General features: G+C 40.0%; 1 protein-coding gene across 1 annotated transcript; it reads left to right on the top strand.

Moving 5' to 3' along the window:
• Nucleotides 1-5441: 5441 nt before the first annotated feature.
• On the top strand, nucleotides 5442-18561 carry LOC311436099 (uncharacterized protein; the record flags this gene model as incomplete). Its single annotated transcript, XM_084517876.1, has 3 exons — nucleotides 5442-5478; nucleotides 16962-18115; nucleotides 18212-18561. 3 exons carry the CDS (start codon nucleotides 5442-5444, stop codon nucleotides 18530-18532), a joined length of 1512 nt encoding a protein of 503 aa, XP_084374002.1. The 3' UTR covers nucleotides 18533-18561.
• Nucleotides 18562-19149: the final 588 nt, after the last annotated feature.

Here is a 19149-nt window from a genome sequence, read left to right as displayed (position 1 = left end):
GCCTAAGCCAACATGTTGGGTGCTGATATCCATGCCAGGGTGCTGTTATTAGTGCTTTAAACTTGGTTCACGTTCCTGCTTTTAATGAAGGTAAAGTGCATTTAAACTTGGGTATTGAACATTTGAGAAGGAGCTCCTAATGCCTAATACTTAGTTTATTCAGAGTGCATTTTCAGGATAGTCATCTGAAAAACTGATTTCAGCCACCACTGGAATATTCACTTACTATGCAAAGGGAAATGACAAGCGTTCAGAAATAACAAATAGCCTGATGCTTCTAGTATCCTCTTTGGGAGAAAGAAGGATGCAGTATTAAATTCCCAGCAGCAGAGAATGTAATGGAATTTGGTTTCTCACACTCTTGGTGAGCATGCTAATTTCCAGACTACTGCATAAAAGGGAAATGACACAGCACGCTTGTGAACTTAGCCCACTCTTGTTGCGCACCAGATGAAACACACAATGTGTCAGGTAGATTTCTGCTTGTAATGAAGAAACATATTCCTCATTTCAGTCAAAATCCCAAACATTATTTACTACAGTTCAGACCACACTTTTCCCCAATCTTGTTTACCTAAAAATAAAAATTATTCAGGTTTTGTTTTTACACCACATGAATTGAATGCTTGATCTCTGAGTCTGCCCTCAAACACCAAACCAGACAGAACAAAACAAAGCTTCGAGTGATGATGAAGGAACCCTTTAAAAGTAGCTGCCTAAGGAACAGCTGGTATTCTGGCCTCACCTTGGCTGAGTTTCTTTCTGAAAAGCAGGCACAGCACTAGGAGACGTCCTGCTATTCTCAGCTTTTGCTGCAGACTGAACAGACCTCCTGGTAACGCTTATTTACCAGTCTATAAACCTCTTCATCCTTTTTAACAGGTTTCCTGCCAACAGTTTGGAGAAGTCTTCAGAGATGGCTTATTTTCCAAGATATTTTCCCGTAGCCTTTCCTATTATATTTTTTTAATTAAATGAATTATATTAATCAGAGCTATAAAGTGTTCTTTGAGGAGTTTTATGACCACTTCAATCACGAAATTATGTTCTTCATTTAACAGCAAGATTTCTCCCAATAGTCTTACATTTTCAGTATTATTCTTACTGTTATATTATTTCTTAAACAATATTTTCAGCTTGTCCCTAAAGTATGTCTCAATAAACTAGTGTCTAGTTTGAATAAATTGTGCTGTGCTTTTCTGAGAAAAGCTTTTTCCTTCTTTGCTTGAGGACCTAGGATGGAGAAGTGCTTGGGTTAAACATGTAACTTTCTCTGCTTCAAACCATTTGTAACCCCAATCCATAGCCTGCAGAAAAACACGATGAAAAACTCATCTCTCGTACAAGAAGCAATTCCTCTGGAACACTTTCCAACAATTTCCCCTAGGGTCTGTTTCAGAAGGTAAATCAAAATTGTTCTCCGTGTCCCTGAAAGTCACCTTGGGCAGACCTCAAGCTAAATATTATCATTCCCCTCCTTATTACCTGCTGCTCTCCTCCCCCCATGGGTCTTCTCCTCTTCAGCCCTTGCAACAACCTAGTGAGTTTTTGTCCTACGCATTTACCTGGCTGTGCCAGTACTCTGCTGAGATGTCTACAGTGATCCCTTTGCCTATGCCTGCATCTTGATTTTTTCCTCATTTTAAGTCTGTGACAGTCACTTATTTCGTAAGGCATTTCCACATACATTTGTTATGGAAAACAACAGTACTAAGTTGTTTGCTTTTTTAAAACCTGAGTATAAAGCCCAATGGTTCTCTCAAGGAAAAGGAAAGTTATAGCACGTTATTTTTTATTACAATTCTGTTTATTTGCAAAGAATTTTAGTTCCTAATCTCTGATGAATTTAAATAAGACCAGCTAGCCCTTTCTTCAAAATCACTTATCCACTGACTCTGCCTCACACTTTTACCATACCATATTACGAAATAAAACATATGTCATCTGAGGCCTCCCCACGTCCAAAAGATCAAGAGAGTTGCTTGATGTAAATGCAATTTGTCTGCCTAAAAAATGAAAGGATGGCATTTCCCTTTTTAAATGATGTTTAGTTTGTGGAACCTTAACAATCCAACACCCATTCCTGCAGCACAGTTGCCTAGAGTTATTTCACATTAGATTTGCACATAAACATGTTAAATAGCAGACATGAAAATAGAATATAGTATCTTCAGCTAGCTACATTTTAAATTTTGAATCTACACAGAATTAAGAATGAATTTAAAGTCAAAATATCTGTCCTAGAAAACAAAAGTTTGAGTTCCTGAAGACAAAGCAACTACCAACTGTATGTTATTTAAAAGGATTCTTTATTTTGTAAGTCTTCTTTTAAAGCACAATTTAATATGTAGGGAAATCACAAAATACAAAGGTTAAAATAAAGTTAAAATATTTAGAAATATCAGGTATATTTTATTTACTTAGATAATTTCTAAAATCTAAATTTGTAGCAAACTTGCAACTTTAATTTCTCTAAACTTGAAATTGATTTTGCTTTTCCCTTAACCAAATCCTTGCAATTCCTTGAATTTAAAAATAAATTCTTTCATTACTGGCTTTTTAATAGGAAGGTATCTTGCATCAATCTGCTCAAGGGATGAGTCAGCAGAGTTACCTTATGAGTAACAGATAACTGATTTTTCTTTCACTGAGACTGGAACAACACTCCAGTGGAGAAGCAAGCATGCTCCTCGAAGCATTCTGCCTCAATCTGTCAAGTCTCAAGTGACTACCTGATGAGCCATTACACATAAGAAGACTGAAATGCAACAATCCTTTCAACCAACAAAAAGATCTCAATATAGTTAACTTCAATTTATGTTTGAGTAGGGCCCATAATACAATCTCAGACTGCATAGATTATGATGCATTTTTCTAAGGGCCCTTATAAATATTGATTTTCCAATTTAAAACTTCATTTTAGAATTTCTCTAGAAAACCATCTTCTAAGATATTTGTCTCCCAGCTCCCTCAGCCATCAAGCATTTAAATGAGAAACAATTGTTCTTCCTGAAACAAGGCAATGCAAAAGCCATCAAAATCAGTTTTCATCCTCTGCACAATTTACTTTTTTCCCTCTTGTAATGCGCAAACTATAGCAAAAATAAACAAAGTACTCTTCAAGTTAGAATTGATTTCTTACAACCAAGAAGTACACTGTAGATAACATTTCACCAGGCAGCAACAAGGCTATTCCCTATTAGAAGTACAAAATTATGAGTATAAATATCCCTCCTAAGACCACATTTGCTGTTTGACTGCATCTGCAGAGCCTGTTGTTCTTACAAAGAAATCTGTTATGTCGCAGCAGAGTGATGAAAAGCATGGTGTATTTGGCAATGAGGGTGCTGAACAACGACACCTTGCAAATTTAGCTGTGCTAACGAAAGACATTATCACCATCAGATATCTTCTCCCCCCTCCCCTTTCTTTCTCTCCTCCCACCCTTCTGCAGGATGTTGAAGTCCCCAAAGAGTAACTCAGTGGCAGTGAGCACATTGCGCACCTTGCCTATACAGGTACAAAACCTTGAGTTATATGCAACTCCCTTCCACAATCAACTTCAAAGACAGTAATTTTCCCTGCAGCAGGAGAGGTGCAGGGCGCACGGCCTGTTCCACTGGCAGGGTTGGGGCACTGAGCCATACCTCTCACGTTACCTGGTGCAGCTATCCCCAGGCCTTCATCCTACAGGGCAGCTTTCAACTGAAAATTTGCAAGGACAAAGGAAGATCAGCTTTAAGATGTCTTCTACATGAAACAGAATGAATATTATTTTCTTTCCCCCCATGAACATTCCTCAAATAAATATTTGGTTTTGTAACAGGCCATACTGACAAGAGCACACGATACAGGAATTTTAAAACTAATGACTTCCTAGTATACATTAACCCATGTCAGAGTATTTCCTTACTCATAACCCTGATGAAATCAAATCTAATCATATCTGAGTCTCATTTCTGTTATCAGCAAAAAATGTTTCTTCTTTTATACTCTAGTAGACTATATAATGACTTTTTGCACTTTATAAAAAGAATCATCTCTGCAAATAGAATTAAAATGTCCTTGTAAGGTTTTAACGCAAATAGTACCAATGGTGAAAACTGGGTACTACCTAAATTACAGAGCTGTCACTTTTGCCACGCAGATTTTGCAAAATCTCACACAAAGGTAAACTTCTACATGAAACACAAAGTTGTTTTTTTCAAAAATAATTTTTCTTCCAAAAATAAACTTCCATGAACACTTGCTTATGAAATATCTTGTCAGATTTATATGTAATATTAAAGAAACACTGTAGCATACGCTTGATCAGAGACTGTTGATCAACAAATATATTAAAAACATCAGAAGCGTGTTTTTCAATAATTCACCTAGAGGGACTCTGGTACCCCAAAAAAGGTATCAACAGAAGAGCAACAGCCAAGCCACTGAACTAGATGACCCCTTAGCAATTCACAAATGTACTGATGACATGGACTAACCAAAAGGGAATAAAATAATCTTTTCATAAATATTTGTTTTTCATATCTTAACAAATGTTCTCCCTCTCTTCTGGGAAGAACCAGTTTTGTTAAGCAGCTTTTCATAAGGCATTGTATTAGTTGTTTGGATCCCTCAAGTAGCTAAGAGACTGCATCTTCTAGAGATTCCCTTGAAGTTCATTTTAAAATTGAAAATATGTTTACTATTGAATTGAAATAATGTCATGGGGCTTAGAGCAAAGATTTCTCTATTATCTCCAGTGGATGCAATCCTGAGTAGCACTTTATTTGTTTCACATCATTCACGTACCTTATGTCACTTACTGCCCGAGAGAGAAGCAGAACCTTATTTAAAAGATCTCAGTCTCTCATCCACAAACCATGCTTTCAAGAAAGCACAGCCTAATAAGTACATACATACCTATATATCAACTAAATATGTATTGTTCTTACCTAGCGAGTTTGAAACACTGCCAAATACATGTACTCTGCAAGATCAGGAACCAGGTCACTGAAATTCTCATTTTTATGGCTTTTTTTTTCAGGGGGAGATTTTTCCAGTCTTCATACATCAGAGATGGGACTGAAAAATGTGTCAACTAACTAAAAAAAAAAATCTATAACACAGCAAGAAGACCCTGATTTGCTAATAGACACGGAGAGGAACGCATTACTTTCTCTTCCCCGGCTGTGCTTCCTTGGCAGCTGAAGGCAGGCTAACAGCCGCTGCTGCAGTCCTGCCTTTCTATCACTTCCTGGCACTTGTCAGCTTCTGTGATGAGCTCTTTCAATTTGCTAAGCCAAACAGCTAACACAAAAACATTAGCTGAGGTTAGATTTCTGCCGGTTTGGTGAACTGAAATGGTTTACTCTGGGTCAGAATATAAGACAGAGTGAAAGGAGCACGGGTTGCATTAAAGGTCAGCATTTATTTTTGCTTCTGCAATTTCTGGGGTGATGGGTCAAGGTGTGAATCAACACAGACGGTTTGCAGGTGAAATGGGGTGGGAGGAACCCATAGCACAGGCAATGTGAAATAATGACAAGAATTGCCATTCCTCAGCTATGTTTTTTTCTATTTTGTTTGGTTGTAGGGTTTTCTTTTTTTCTTTTTCTTTTTTTTTTTTTTTTAATAATAAATTAAAAAAGAAAGAATGTTCAGGTGCAAAAACTTCAGCTGCTTTGAGAATTCTAGATTTAACAAATTTAGGCTGACTAATTTTAGGGAGCACTTTTAGTGTTACTGGAATTGGAGTTTAGTAACCTGTTGGAACTAGGGTATTGCAAACACCTATCGTGAGGGGCTCTACAAGAGCAGTTAATTTTACAGCAGGGCATGACTTCCTAATCTGATGCTCATGACACAGCTCAAGAGATATTCAGATATTGTGTAGGTAAAGTGCAAGTAGTTGGTTAATGAGGTTTTTAGTTGCTTAGTGCATCTTCTCCCCCTTCCACCAAATTCCTTTTAGTGTAAATGCCCCGCGCTTTCAGTACTAGTTGACATTTTGTTAGGTGTGGAGAAAAAACAGATACAAAAAAATAAGATCAAGATCATCTCCCCACAGACTTTTGGGGACATTGCCCTCAATACAAGTCTCCCTATAAACACAAGTCTCCCTACAGAGAGATGTCACAAATGAATTCATGTGTGTCGCGTTCATTACATGCCCAAACACATCAAGCTTCCTCCACCTCCAATACTAAAAGGATTATTACTCTACATGAAAAATTATTTTTAAAACCTAAAAAAAGTGATCTACTACTGACTTCTTCCACAACTTCAGCCTACCAACACTCAGGGTTACACCACAGCATCCCAAATGGCAACACTTAGCCACAGGATCAGAAGTAAATATGTTTGTGTTGTGTCCACGTTTTGTATAAAGGCTCTTCAGCCCCATGCAGCACTACTCACATCCACTGAGCTAAGCTCCTAGGCCCTCTCCTCCCCACATGGCCCCCAGACACCATAGCAGCAGCCACACTGACCCCAGGAGCAGCCCCAGACCATGCTAACAACCAAAAAGATTCTCAGGCAGTCTCTGGAAAAATAAAATTAGGCCTGAACCAAAAATCACATCATGCATCACCGCAACAATTTAACAACAGTTCAGCAAAATGAACAAGTCACATGCCAATGCTCATCCTACACTTTAACCCTATTTAGTTTGCTAATGCAGACATAGCATTAGTACCTGCATGGTAACAAAGAAGTACAAATCAATTTTTACTTTTTTTTTTTTTTTCTTTTAATCCTTTTAGCACCTCTAACTCCACTCCCCTTCCCCCCCCCCCCCCCCCCCTTTCTTTTTCATCTTTTAAATACAGAATGGGTTGAGTTGGAAGGGACCTTAAAGACCATCTAATTCCAAGCACCCTGCCATGGGGGGGGGCAGGGGGGGGGACAGACACCACCCACCAGCCCAGGTTGCCCAAAGTCCCATCCAGCCTGGTGTTGAGCACCTTCAGGGATGGGGCATCCACAGCCTCTCTGGGCAATCTGTGCCAGGGCCTCCCCACCCTTTGAGTGAAGAATTTCTTCCCAATATCTAATCTAATCCTAACCTTATTTAGTTTAAACCCATTACCCCTTGTCCTGTTGCTATACTTCCTGGTAAAGTCTCTTTAGAGTCCCTCCCCTTCCTTCCCGTAGGCCCCCTTTAGGTACTGGAAGGTTGCAATGAGTTCGCCCTGGAGCCTTCTCTTCTAAATGCTAAATGATCCCAGTCATCTCAGCCTGTAGAAGAGGTGTGCTCCAGCCTTCTGATCATCTCTGGCCCTCTTCTGGATTTTCTTTAACATGTCCACAACCTCCTTGTGCTGGGGCCCCAACATAACAGATTTTGTTTCTCCATACCTTAGATGCCTTCAGTGACTGACATTAAAAGCTAGAGGTATCCCAGTGAAATACAAATAAACAGAACCCACTTAAGTTCCTTTCATTCCAAATTGTCCAGGGAGGGCTGGCACAAAACCAAAGTGAAAACAATGGGTCAGCCTGGTGCTCTTATATGCAGCACGGTGTAGACTTCTCATATTACACAAGAATGAAACGCACTGATGTCTCACCAGAACAGTGGAAGGTTATACAGCACCTGGCAATAATTGCAGGAACCAAGAACCATGGAGTGAATTTATTACCAACATTTAAGAGCATACCAACAGCAATGTCTACTTTCAAGTACATACTTTGAAGCAACACTCTTGAGCCTCACAAAGACTGTTGGCTTTGATTTCCTAATAGACATACCCATACTCCCATGTGTGTAATATTTGATCTACAGAAATTTTAGAGCCTACTTTGCTGAAAACAGAGATCAATATGAAGCTAGCACTTGAGAAGCTGGTCACAGAACAGATAACCTGGGAGAAGAAAAGAGCTCTTTGTAACACGAGGGAATTAAAAGGAAAGAACAATATACTGCATTCAGTAGAAAAGAAAACTACCAGTAGACCACATGCATATGGAAAAATATTAGAAGTTTTTATCTTACATATTTACTGTCCTATTGTATTAAGATTCTCATTCATCTTTGGGAAACCTTCTGCCCATACACAACAAGTTTGAAGTTTCTTTTTTGATACCAACTGATCAACACACTCTAATAGAATTAATAGGCTGTTTAGAAGAATAGTTGAAAATGGAAAAGAAAAAACAGGGATAGGATTAAGACTGTCAATTATAGTACTAGGTGTCCTATAAAAAGGTATTATTTTTTGCTGGACATGACTAGCATCAGCTCAGTGATAGAACTCAAACCGTTCACCTCCCCCTATCACTGCTCAGCCCAACATCTTTTCGCTCATCAGGCTTATCCTTACCACCATCAATAATAATTTTCTGCACAGCAGAAGTATCACTAGGCTTGTAGTCACTGCCAGGCTCCTCTGGCAGAAAAATCACTCTCTGACTCACTCTAACAGCTTTAGAGAGGCTGTGACAAGCATGGCAGTGATATGTTGACAAACCATTTTGAAACTTTAAAGAGCTGGTTACAGACATACACTAAAAGAAAAAGTCATTTACTTGTTTTAAAAATACAGATTTATTTTTTTAAGAAACAAATATTAATCCCAGTCAATTCAGTAAAAAATAAAATAAAATAAAATAAAATAAAATAAAATAAAATAAAATAAAATAAAATAAAATAAAAAAACTTTCCATCTGTAAGAAAGGATGGAAAAAATACATGATAGAAAAAATACATGATAGAATAATTCAGTAAAGTCTAATACAATAATGTGTCTTGAAGTAAATGTTTTTTCTCAATAATACTAATTTCATGGTAGGTAGGGAGGGAAGTGCAAAATGTAATTTTAATGAAAAACTATTTGTGTGAGCATTCCAGGCTGAGTATTCCAAATCATTCCAGAGAATGGTTTTCTAACTCTGTAATGAAAAATATTCCATTGACTAGGATTTCAGCTACCACATATCAGTGTGCTGGCTGAGTACAGAAGCCAACATGGGTTCACAGCAAGGAACAGTCTTGGTGGTGTACTTCATACAGAGAAGATAAAATAAAGATGATTTCTATCCCAGTGTTCAGATGAGTACCACCAGTAAATTTCAGTTTGGGAGCATACATACACCACTGTATGTCCATCCTTATGCCCCTTCAGCTAAAACTGGAAAAGCTGCTTCATTTCTTCCAAAAGAAGAAAAAAAAAAAAAGAAAGAGAGAAAGTACAAAGATATGCTGAGACACAAGATCTATTTCCGTCCTGCGTGTTGCACATTTCTGAAGAACAACTGCAAGCCCATATGATCACAGCCCTTCACTAACAATGCCTTATGGCAGCAAATAGGACTTTGTAGAGTACAGAAGACTGTAGCAAGGCTTCGGAGAACGCTCGCTGGGATAATTATGGGCTCAGACAACAAAGGAACTGCATAAAAGCTGTAGCAAAAGTCAAATATGAAGGGTTCAGGTGAGATTTTACTACTGCCAGAATTCATCAAAAAAGACAAACACAAGAGGAAAGTCTCTACATATTTATATAGTGGATTCCCTTCTATCTCACAGATTTTTTCTTGCAAAAATATTAAGGGAAACAAACAACCACCCACAAGCATCTAAACATACCCAATCTATACAAGAACTTCATTCCCTTTTGTTTGAAGAATGCAGCACTAAAGATAAAGATAACCTGAAGATACTTTAAAAAATGGTTGTATTTTATTTTAATGTATTTTATTTTAATGATACAAATTATATTTTATTTTCATGATACAAATATTTCCAAGCCACAGAATTTTTATATAATTTTTCTTTCTCTCATTCTCACTATATAAATTTTTAGCATCCTCATGAAAATGGTATAGACCATCCAGAAACTCATTATACCACAATTAAAAACAGTTTTATTACCTATTTCTTGCCATATGCTCAAGTAATTATAATCAGTGTTAAAATCTTGTAATTATGGTTTGCACAAAATTAACTGTATGACAGACTTTTCTATGCCTCGTATTTTAGTAATGCTAGTTATTAATTATTTGCATTTCTGCAATGCCTAAATGCTATTTCAATAGGAAATACATATAGTAAAAAGATCATGATGGACATCTTTTAAAAAGTGTGTTGTATTTTTTTTTAATTAATTCAGTCTAATCTAAGATCAGAGAAACCAAGCTGTGAGATTACTGTCGTCATTAGTAAAGGGCAAAATTAAACCAAGATCATTTGTATACCTTTTTTTCCATATTTCCATGCTTTGACAAATTTAATTCAGATTATTCTTAATTCTGATTGTATTATACCTTGGGCAGAATTAGACCATTAAGGTTATTTTCTTAAACTTCTACCTTTTTTTCTTGTCCTTAGATCTGTTGGCACCTATTCCAGAATAAATAAAATGCTTCCCTTCCTGCTTTTCCTTGTATTTTTATTTTGCGTCTTTAAATCCATACTTTTTTTTTTTTGTAAGAGATGCAATTGTAAATTGCACCCCCTCCTAGTATGCACCACTTAATACCCAAATCATATTCTTGAGAAACTAAGGGTATTTACACATATATATATATATATACACACACACACACGTGTATATATATATATATATATACACACACACACACAGGGCTGCACTGTGCCATATCAACAAAATAAAATGGCATTAATATAGTTGTAAAACTTTATTATTATTATTTTTCCCCTAAACAAACAGAATTGGCCTGCATGAATTCCATAGGAGAAGCAAGAATTCACTTCCCTTTTTGAACTCAAATTACACAGTTCATTGTTACAAAGGCTTTAACAAAGACAAAGCACAAGTGACCAGCATGAAGTAGGTCCTTGTTTCTCTTACATCAGCTCCTATGCAGAGAAATCCTTAGAACATTCACATTTAGGTTTCAGTATCGTTGTTTCACACAAATGTTGTATCCCATAAACTGTTATTGTGTAGGACATGCTTTTAACAGCAACACAGGCAGCATTAAGAAATTAGATCCTTTTTTTTTTTTTTCTTTAAAAAAATGCTCAAAAGACTTTTCTCATTTTTGTTTTAAATAACAATTGAACAGGAAAACTACCTAAGAAATTGTGCTGGTATGATTTTTTTTTTTTAAACTAATTAATAAAAATCATCTAAATGCAAATGCATAAAAAGTCAGTAGCAAAAATTGGATACCATAAACTCCTCAGACTCTTGAAAAAGAAATTTCTACACTTTCAGAAATGAAGTAGCATTTTTTATGTCTGGTTTTAGGAAACTTTCCCATGCATTGTTTGCACATTGACCTTTTGGTTCTTGCACATTTTCCTGTTAATTTTCATTAGTAATATTTCCAGCTGACATAACTCTGGCATACACTTAAAGTTTCAATTATACATACATACACATAAAGCCCATCTGTACTGGGTCTGGCTGGAACGTTAACTTTCCCGGCAGCAGCCCATACAGTGCCGTACTCTGTACTTGTAGCTGGAACAGCAGTGTTATCACACCAGTGTTGTGTCTACTGCTGAGCAGCAGTGGCACAGCATTGGGCCTTTCTCTAACCCTCCTAGGGGGTGGGCAAAAAAGTGAGGAGAGAAACATCACTAGGGCAGCTGACCTAAACCAATCAAAGGGATATTCCATACCACGTGGTGTCACACTCAGCAATAAAAGGTGGAAACAGGAAGAAGAGGGGAGGGGTGGGCTCTCGTTGAGAAGACGTCGGTCCTCGTCTCGAACACCGGCTGCGTGCGTTGAGGCCTTGCTTCAAGGACGTGGTCAATCATCGCTCATTTGTGGGAAGTAGAGAGTCATTTCTTTCCTCTGCACTTCCATATAGCTTTCATTTATTTTGTTTGTTTGTTTTCCTCCCTTTTTCCCCTTTTCCCTGTTACTTCCCCTTAGTTAAATTGTTTAGTTCATGGTAGTCTTTATTTAATAATTATAATTATTTCCCTTTAATTAAATTATCCTTATCTCAACCCGTGAGTTGTTCTTTGCTTTACTTCTCCCCCTCCTCATCTAAAGGAGGGGGAGTGAGAGAGCGGTTGTGGGGTTTAGCTGCCCAGCACAGTAAAACCACCACACCATCACCACATAATAGAATATCATTTAAAAAAAAAATAAAACAACATGCAAGTTTTCCCTTCTGAAATGTGGAAATTAGCTAAAGCAAGATGAAATCACTGAACTTTTGGTACCTTTGAAGTAGCGCTATTACCAACACCTGTTCTCAGTGCATTAAAATAAGTTTTAGTGATTATGTGATTGTGTAATCAGATTGAACTCTAAAGTGATAGGACTTCTCAGAAACAATGATCTTTTTCAGGCTTCGTAAAAAGATCTCCCAAAGACAGTGTAAAAACTGTAGACCATCAGCTAAAATATAAATTCCAAATCAAATGTTCCACAAATCTTTATCATAACAATCTATTATTTATCCCTATGCACATACATGCTTAAGAGACACCAGAAACTTCAGACTAACACTTAGTTTTCTGTTTATGAGATACAGAATACATTAGCCTGATCTTATGGTTACCTCATAACGAACTCTGCTTTTATTCTGAAATTAATAATTATTTCACTATTCCACACATTTAAGCTCAAAATCTTCAGAGAATCTCTCAATTTTTTATTTGCTATAATTCCATTTTTCCTTTAGAATGCACATTAGAAGCAGAACAAATGCTCAATGCTGCAAAATGGGACTAGAGAGACACTTGCTAAATAAAGCGACATGGAATACTATAATAAATAGCAAGTAGGAAGAGCATCCCAGTCAGGAACACAATTGCGTTAGGGATATATTAAGAAACACCACTGCATCGTTACATGCTGTTACTCTGAGATCGCCACCTGTCATTATGGTTGGGTCCACCATGGCTCTTGCACTACAGCAGGGTTTACTATGGCATTCACTTCCCACATACAATTTCTCTCAAGAATTTCATCTTCTAGGTTTTGTTATTTAATTCCCAGAGTCACAGAGACTGCTCAGAAAATTGGAGTCTAGCAGACATCTAGCACTGCATCTCCTAGCATTAAGCTGAATTAAAAATAGCGAGCTGACTACAGCCCCAATCAGATTCCACTGCTGTAGAGGTTGACATTTCTCATGAATAAATCTGTAAACTGGATGACTGACATTTGGGAGTCTTCCGTCTTCTTGCCTATGTAGAAGTTACCTTCGGATACCTGCTGCCCTCCCCCTTCAGTGAGCTCTACCTCATGATGCCAGGCTGGAGAGCAGCCAAAGGTGGAGTCTGAACTGCACCCCAGGAAGCTGAGAGTGGAAAGGAAGAAAGGCAGAAAACGGCTGCTACGTCCAAGGTACTACTGCTGCAGAGCACGCTGGCTTCAGCTGCAGAATCTGGCCCTGTTACACACACAGGGATTTCTTTCAGCATGCAGAATTAATGTTATGGCCCCTCTTAAACAGTTTCTACCATGCTGTAGCGCATACCTATACATTTTACAGCCAGCAGTTAATTATTCTCTCACCTACTAGGTACTACTGAAACTGAAGTGAACTTAGGAGAAATTAAAAACAAGTTGACCCTTCATGATGCTATCAAAGCAAGCAAGAGATGCTGCAGGTAGTGACATGCTGGCCAAGACACTGTGTTAGGGCTGCAGGCACATGACTAGGCTGCTGTTGAGACCTTGCCCCGGGGCCAGGCTAACAGGGTGTGAGAAATTGCTGGATGTGGCATGAGAAAATTCACAGAGGTGACAGCTCATAATGTGAGAAGCTGACAAAAGTTACAGACAGCAATGTGAGGAGCAGCTGGCCTTCACGGGTGGTTAGAGGGTTGCAACAAGAAAAACAGCCAAAGTGCACAGACAGTTGAAGAGGAGCACTGGAAAGCTTTAGGGGCTGACCGAGCATCCTGTCCTCATCTTTCTGATGGCAGAACAAACATCTTCCCAACCATTTTCCAATACATTGCAGTATCCTATCCACATAGGATTTAATCATCTGCTAAATGCTTCTGCTAAATGCTATTTTTTTATTTTTTTTTTTGGTTAGGAGGGAAAGTGAGGTTAGTACAGTTAGTTTACAAATTGCTACTCCATCATTTAAAAAAAAAAAAAAAAAAAAAAACAATTAGATTTTCCATAGTAGGCTGATTTGACATTCAGAATATTTTTCTTGCTTCAGTTTATGATAGAATCACATTCTACAGTCTTGTCATTCAATGCAAAACAGATTAATTTACTGATTTAGTTTCATTATCATTCATGGGGTTATACAACGTTAAGGATACAACATGAATTATACACTAGCTAATCAAATACCTGATCAATTAAATTATGATTTAAATTAGGATTTCCAAATTCTTGGAAATATACTCCCTCTATGAATACATACTTCTAATACCTTTTTTTTAGATTACCTCTAAATAAGTTATTGCTATATTTAACAGGTAACACGTATGACATGGATCCTACAGTTGGCAATTTTTTTTTTCCCTATTAAGCATCCATAGATATGAAAAATCTTCTGATTCACTGTCAAAGATGCAAGGAATTACTTTGTTGTTTTCTGTTGCAGACACTCTCAGAATGACCCTTTCATTCTGGAGTTAACCTATCTGAATTACACACCCATTAAATTAAATGAATTGTCAAAGCAGAATCTGACAATTCTGTACAAAAAGCTATTCATCAGAAGATTTGTAATGTAACTGTTAAGAGAACAATGAGAACTTAAAGTAGCAATATTAAGGTCTGTAAAAGCAGTGCCAATTAGTGCTGTAATTTTTCTAATGTCATGCTGTTGTTGAAGCTCCTAATAGTGCTATTCATTTAGCACATTTAGGTAGGACATGGGCTTAAGCTGAAAGCTTTATGGCAAAAATCATGAACTTTGAAATAATTCGAAGTATCATTTTTCCAGTTTGTATTTTTAAAGATTAATTACTCCTATAACTTGCACATTCAAATATAGTATCTTAAGCATACAGGCAGAAACCTTTCAGAGCTGAATTATCCTTCCATACCCAGCTACTATATAGCCGATTCCCATGAATATAGCTCTGTAGAAATTCTAGAAGCTTCTTCTTTCTCCCCTTCCAAACAGTTTAAAGTACTGCAAAGACTGCCTCCTACTCCCAAAGTGAATTCTGCATGTAGAAATAACCTAATACAGGATTAGAAAAATATTAGGAATTACGGCTTTTTTTTTTTTCCTGATACAAAAAGCACATTGTCCTGGTTTCAGTTAGCACAGAATTAATTTTCTTCCTAGTAGCTGGTGGAATGCTGTGTTTTGGCTTAGAATGAGAAGAGTGCTGATAACACCCCGATGCTTTAATTGTTGCAGAGCAGTGCTTATACTAAGCCAAGGACATCTCAGCCTTTGCTCTGTCCTGCCAACGGGCAGGCTGGGGGGGGTGCAGTAAGAGCTGGGAGGGGACAGACCCAGGACAGGTGACCCAAACTAGCCAAAGGGGTATTCCATACCATCTGACGTCATGCTAAACAATATATAGGGGTGGCTAGCCGGGGGGAGGGGGCCGGACTGCTCGGGGTTAAGCTGGGCATCGGTCAGCGGGTGGTGAGCAATTGCATTGTGCATCACTTGTTTGTACATATTATTAGTAGTAGTACTATTATCATCATTGTATTATTATTATTATTATTATTATTATTATTATTATTATTATTATTATTATTATTTTCCTGTCTTATTAAACTGTCTTCATCTCAACTCACGAGCTTCACTTTCCATTTCTCTCCCCCGTCCCAGAGAGGGAGGGGGGAGGGTGAGCGAACGGCTGCGTGGTGTTTAGCTGCCAGCCGGGTTAAACCACGACAGTCTTTTTGGCGCCCAACGTGGGGCTCGAAAGGTTGAGATAACGGCAGATCTGACCAGAGTGTGTTAAACTAAAATTGGTATAAGTATTAGACCTGCTTAATAGTCACTTGTCATAATGCTGATTACTTTAATCTCAACTGTGCTGCGCCTGTTTTCCAAATTGAGTATTATAGCACGTTATTTTCCGTATGTGCTCTCTGTCATGTTGTTTATCCTCTCCGGGCCCTGGTTTCAGACCGTTATGGTACTGTGTGTTGTATCAGTGGCTTATGAGATGATGAAATATCTGGCCATGACTCTAACCTGGTATTTGTACTCAGTAACATCTTCGATTCTATACTTTGGAAACTGTATTTTGGAAACTATTAGCAATTGTATCTGTTGCCTTTTTTCATTAGGGAGTCAATCTGTGGAGGGGAAAGGGGAAGATAATTTTTCTTACTTAATCACTCTCCCTTTCTCCTTCACCACCCCTGTACCCTCCTTGATCACTCTCCCTTCCTCCTTCACCACCCTCTTATCCTCCGAGTTTATTACAATAGCTCTCCAAGATATTGAATATCCTTGGGATACTCAGACCAGCATAGTCCTGTTGTTCTGCCTCCTGAATGCACTTCAAGTTCTGCTTAAAGTTAAACAACTACTTAGGAAGCTCATCCGGAGATCTGCCCGGAGGCAGTATAGTTGTGGGTGGCAGGGAGTATGGGTGGATATGGGCAGGCATCTAGAGCAGTTGGCACCCCCAGTGTGTTGGAAATTCACCCCTGAACAATGGCAAAATCCTCAAAAACTGGCAGAATGCTTGAAAAAAAGGTGTAATGATTCTGGCAGTTCCAAAGTAACACAAATCATTGTAACGTGCTGGGGCCTGGCTCATGCCTATCGAGCTGCCATTGATACTGCTATCAACTTAGTGACAGACCCTGCGGCCACTCCAAACCCTGTGACAGATCCAACGGCCACTGTGACCCCTACGGTGGATTCTGCAGCCGCTCCAGTCCCAGCTCCTGCAGCCGCTCCAGTCCCAGCTCCTGCAGCCGCTCCAGTCCCAGCTCCTGCAGCCGCTCCAGTCCCAGCTCCTGCAGCCGCTCCAGTCCCAGCTCCTGCAGCCGCTCCAGTCCCAGCTCCTGCAGCCGCTCCAGTCCCAGCTCCTGCAGCCGCTCCAGTCCCAGCTCCTGCAGCCGCTCCAGTCCCAGCTCCTGCAGCCGCTCCAGTCCCAGCTCCTGAAGCTGCTCCAGCTCCAGCTCCTGCAGCTGCTCCAGTCCCAGTTCCTGCAGTCGCTCCAGTTCCAGCTCCGGCCGCTACTCCAGTCCCAGTTCCTGCAACTGCTCCAGTCCCAGCTCCTGAAGCCGCTCCAGCTCCAGCTCCTGAAGCCGCTCCAGCTCCAGCTCCTACTGCTGCTCCAGTCCCAGCTCCTGCAACTGCTCCAGCTCCAACTCCAGCTCCTGTAGCCGCTCCAGCTCCTGTGGCCGTGTCAGAGAAACGAGCTGTAGCAGTGCAAGTTGACCCTGCAGAGGGCATTCCAACCCCTGTGGCAGACCCTGTAACAAAGTCAGAGAAACGAGCAGTAGCAGTGCAAGCTGCCCCTGTAGAGAAGGTGAAAATATGGTATAGAAATTCAAGTCGTTTAGAACGCAGAGAGTCTTCTGCCAATCCAGGTAAGGCTTCTGCCAAAACTAAGTATAGAGATGACGAAGATGATGACGACGCTGGGCCGTCAAGGATTCAGGAGGAGGAAGATGAGGATGCCGAAAGAGCAACAGTAACTACCCGAAGCCTAAACGAGCGCGAGCTACGAGATGTGCGAAAAGATTTTGGTCGCTGTATAGGTGAGCAGCTTGTCACCTGGCTGCTCCGGTGCTGGGACTCTGGAGCCAATTGTGTGGAATTAGACGGCAGGGAAGCCAAGCGGCTGGGATCCCTTGCTCGAGACGCCGGCATTGACAAAGCAATTGCAGATGGAGCACGACCCACCAGCCTCTGGAGGCGTCTCCTCTCAGCTGTGAGGGAAAGGTATCCCTTCAAGGAAGATATTTTATGTCTACCAGGCAAGTGGACCACTATGGAGAAGGGAATCCAGTACCTGAGGGAATTAGCCGTACGGGAAGTGATTTATGAGGATCCAGACCTCAAACAAACATCCACAGATCCAGATGAAGTCAAGTGTACACGACCCATGTGGCGGAAGTTTGTACGGAGTGCACCATCATCATATGCCAGCTCATTGGCAATAATGGCCTGGAAAGAGGATGAGGAACCCACAGTGGGTGAAGCGGCTAAACAACTCCGGCAGTACGAAGAAAGTCTCTCCTCTTCCTTACAGGCCTGCGTCTCAGCTGTGGAGAAACTTTCTGAAAAGGTTCACCAACTTGAAGAGAATCTATTGTCCTCCCCACCTGAACCAACCAGTGCCCACCGACCAAAGGAGAACACTTGGGAGAAACTTTCTGAAAAGGTTCACCAACTTGAAGAGAGATTATTCTCCTTCGCACCTGTACAAAGCAGTGTCTCAGCTGTCAGGGGTAGGCGTTCACCCACACAAGGAAGACGATATGGTGGGTACTCACCCCGTGCCACCCTGTGGTTTTACTTACGAGACCATGGAGAGGACATGAGAAAATGGGATGGAAAATCTACCGCGACCCTAGAGGCACGGGTACGTGAGTTGCAAAAGAAAACAATCAGGAAAAAGGGATTCTCCGAAAAGTTTGCTGCTCCAACTTCCAGCAGACAGTCCTTCAAACACAGAAACGAGGAAGATTCTGACCAGGATTAGGGGGGCCCTGCCTCCAGCCAGGGGGAGGAAAGGGACAATCGAGTTTATTGGACTGTGTGGATTCGATGGCCTGGCACATCACGCGCACAGAAGTATAAGGCTTTAGTAGACACCGGTGCACAATGTACTATAATGCCATCGAGCTATAAAGGACCAGAGCCCATCTATATTTGTGGAGTGACAGGGGGATCTCAGCAGTTGACTGTATTGGAGGCTGAAGTGAGTCTGACTGGGAATGAGTGGGAAAAGCACCGCATTGTGACTGGTCCGGATGCTCCATGTATCCTTGGCATAGACTATCTTAGAAGAGGATACTGCAAGGACCCAAAAGGGTTCCGGTGGGCTTTTGGTATTGCTGCCTTAGAGACAGAGGGCATTAAACAATTATCTACCTTGCCTGGTCTCTCAGAGGACCCCTCTGTTGTGGGGTTGCTGAGGGTCGAAGAACAGCAAGTGCCAATTGCTACCACAACTGTGCACCGGCGGCAATATCGCACCAACCGAGACTCCCTGATTCCCATCCATAAGCTAATTCGTCAATTGGAGAGCCAAGGAGTGATCAGCAAGACTCATTCACCTTTCAATAGTCCCATATGGCCAGTGCGAAAGTCTAATGG

This window comes from Aythya ferina (assembly GCF_964211825.1).
Source record: "Aythya ferina genome assembly, chromosome: 1".
Classification (NCBI taxonomy): domain Eukaryota; kingdom Metazoa; phylum Chordata; class Aves; order Anseriformes; family Anatidae; genus Aythya; species Aythya ferina.
Note: the sequence above shows the minus strand (reverse complement) of the source record. Positions and strands in the feature narration are given on the sequence as shown.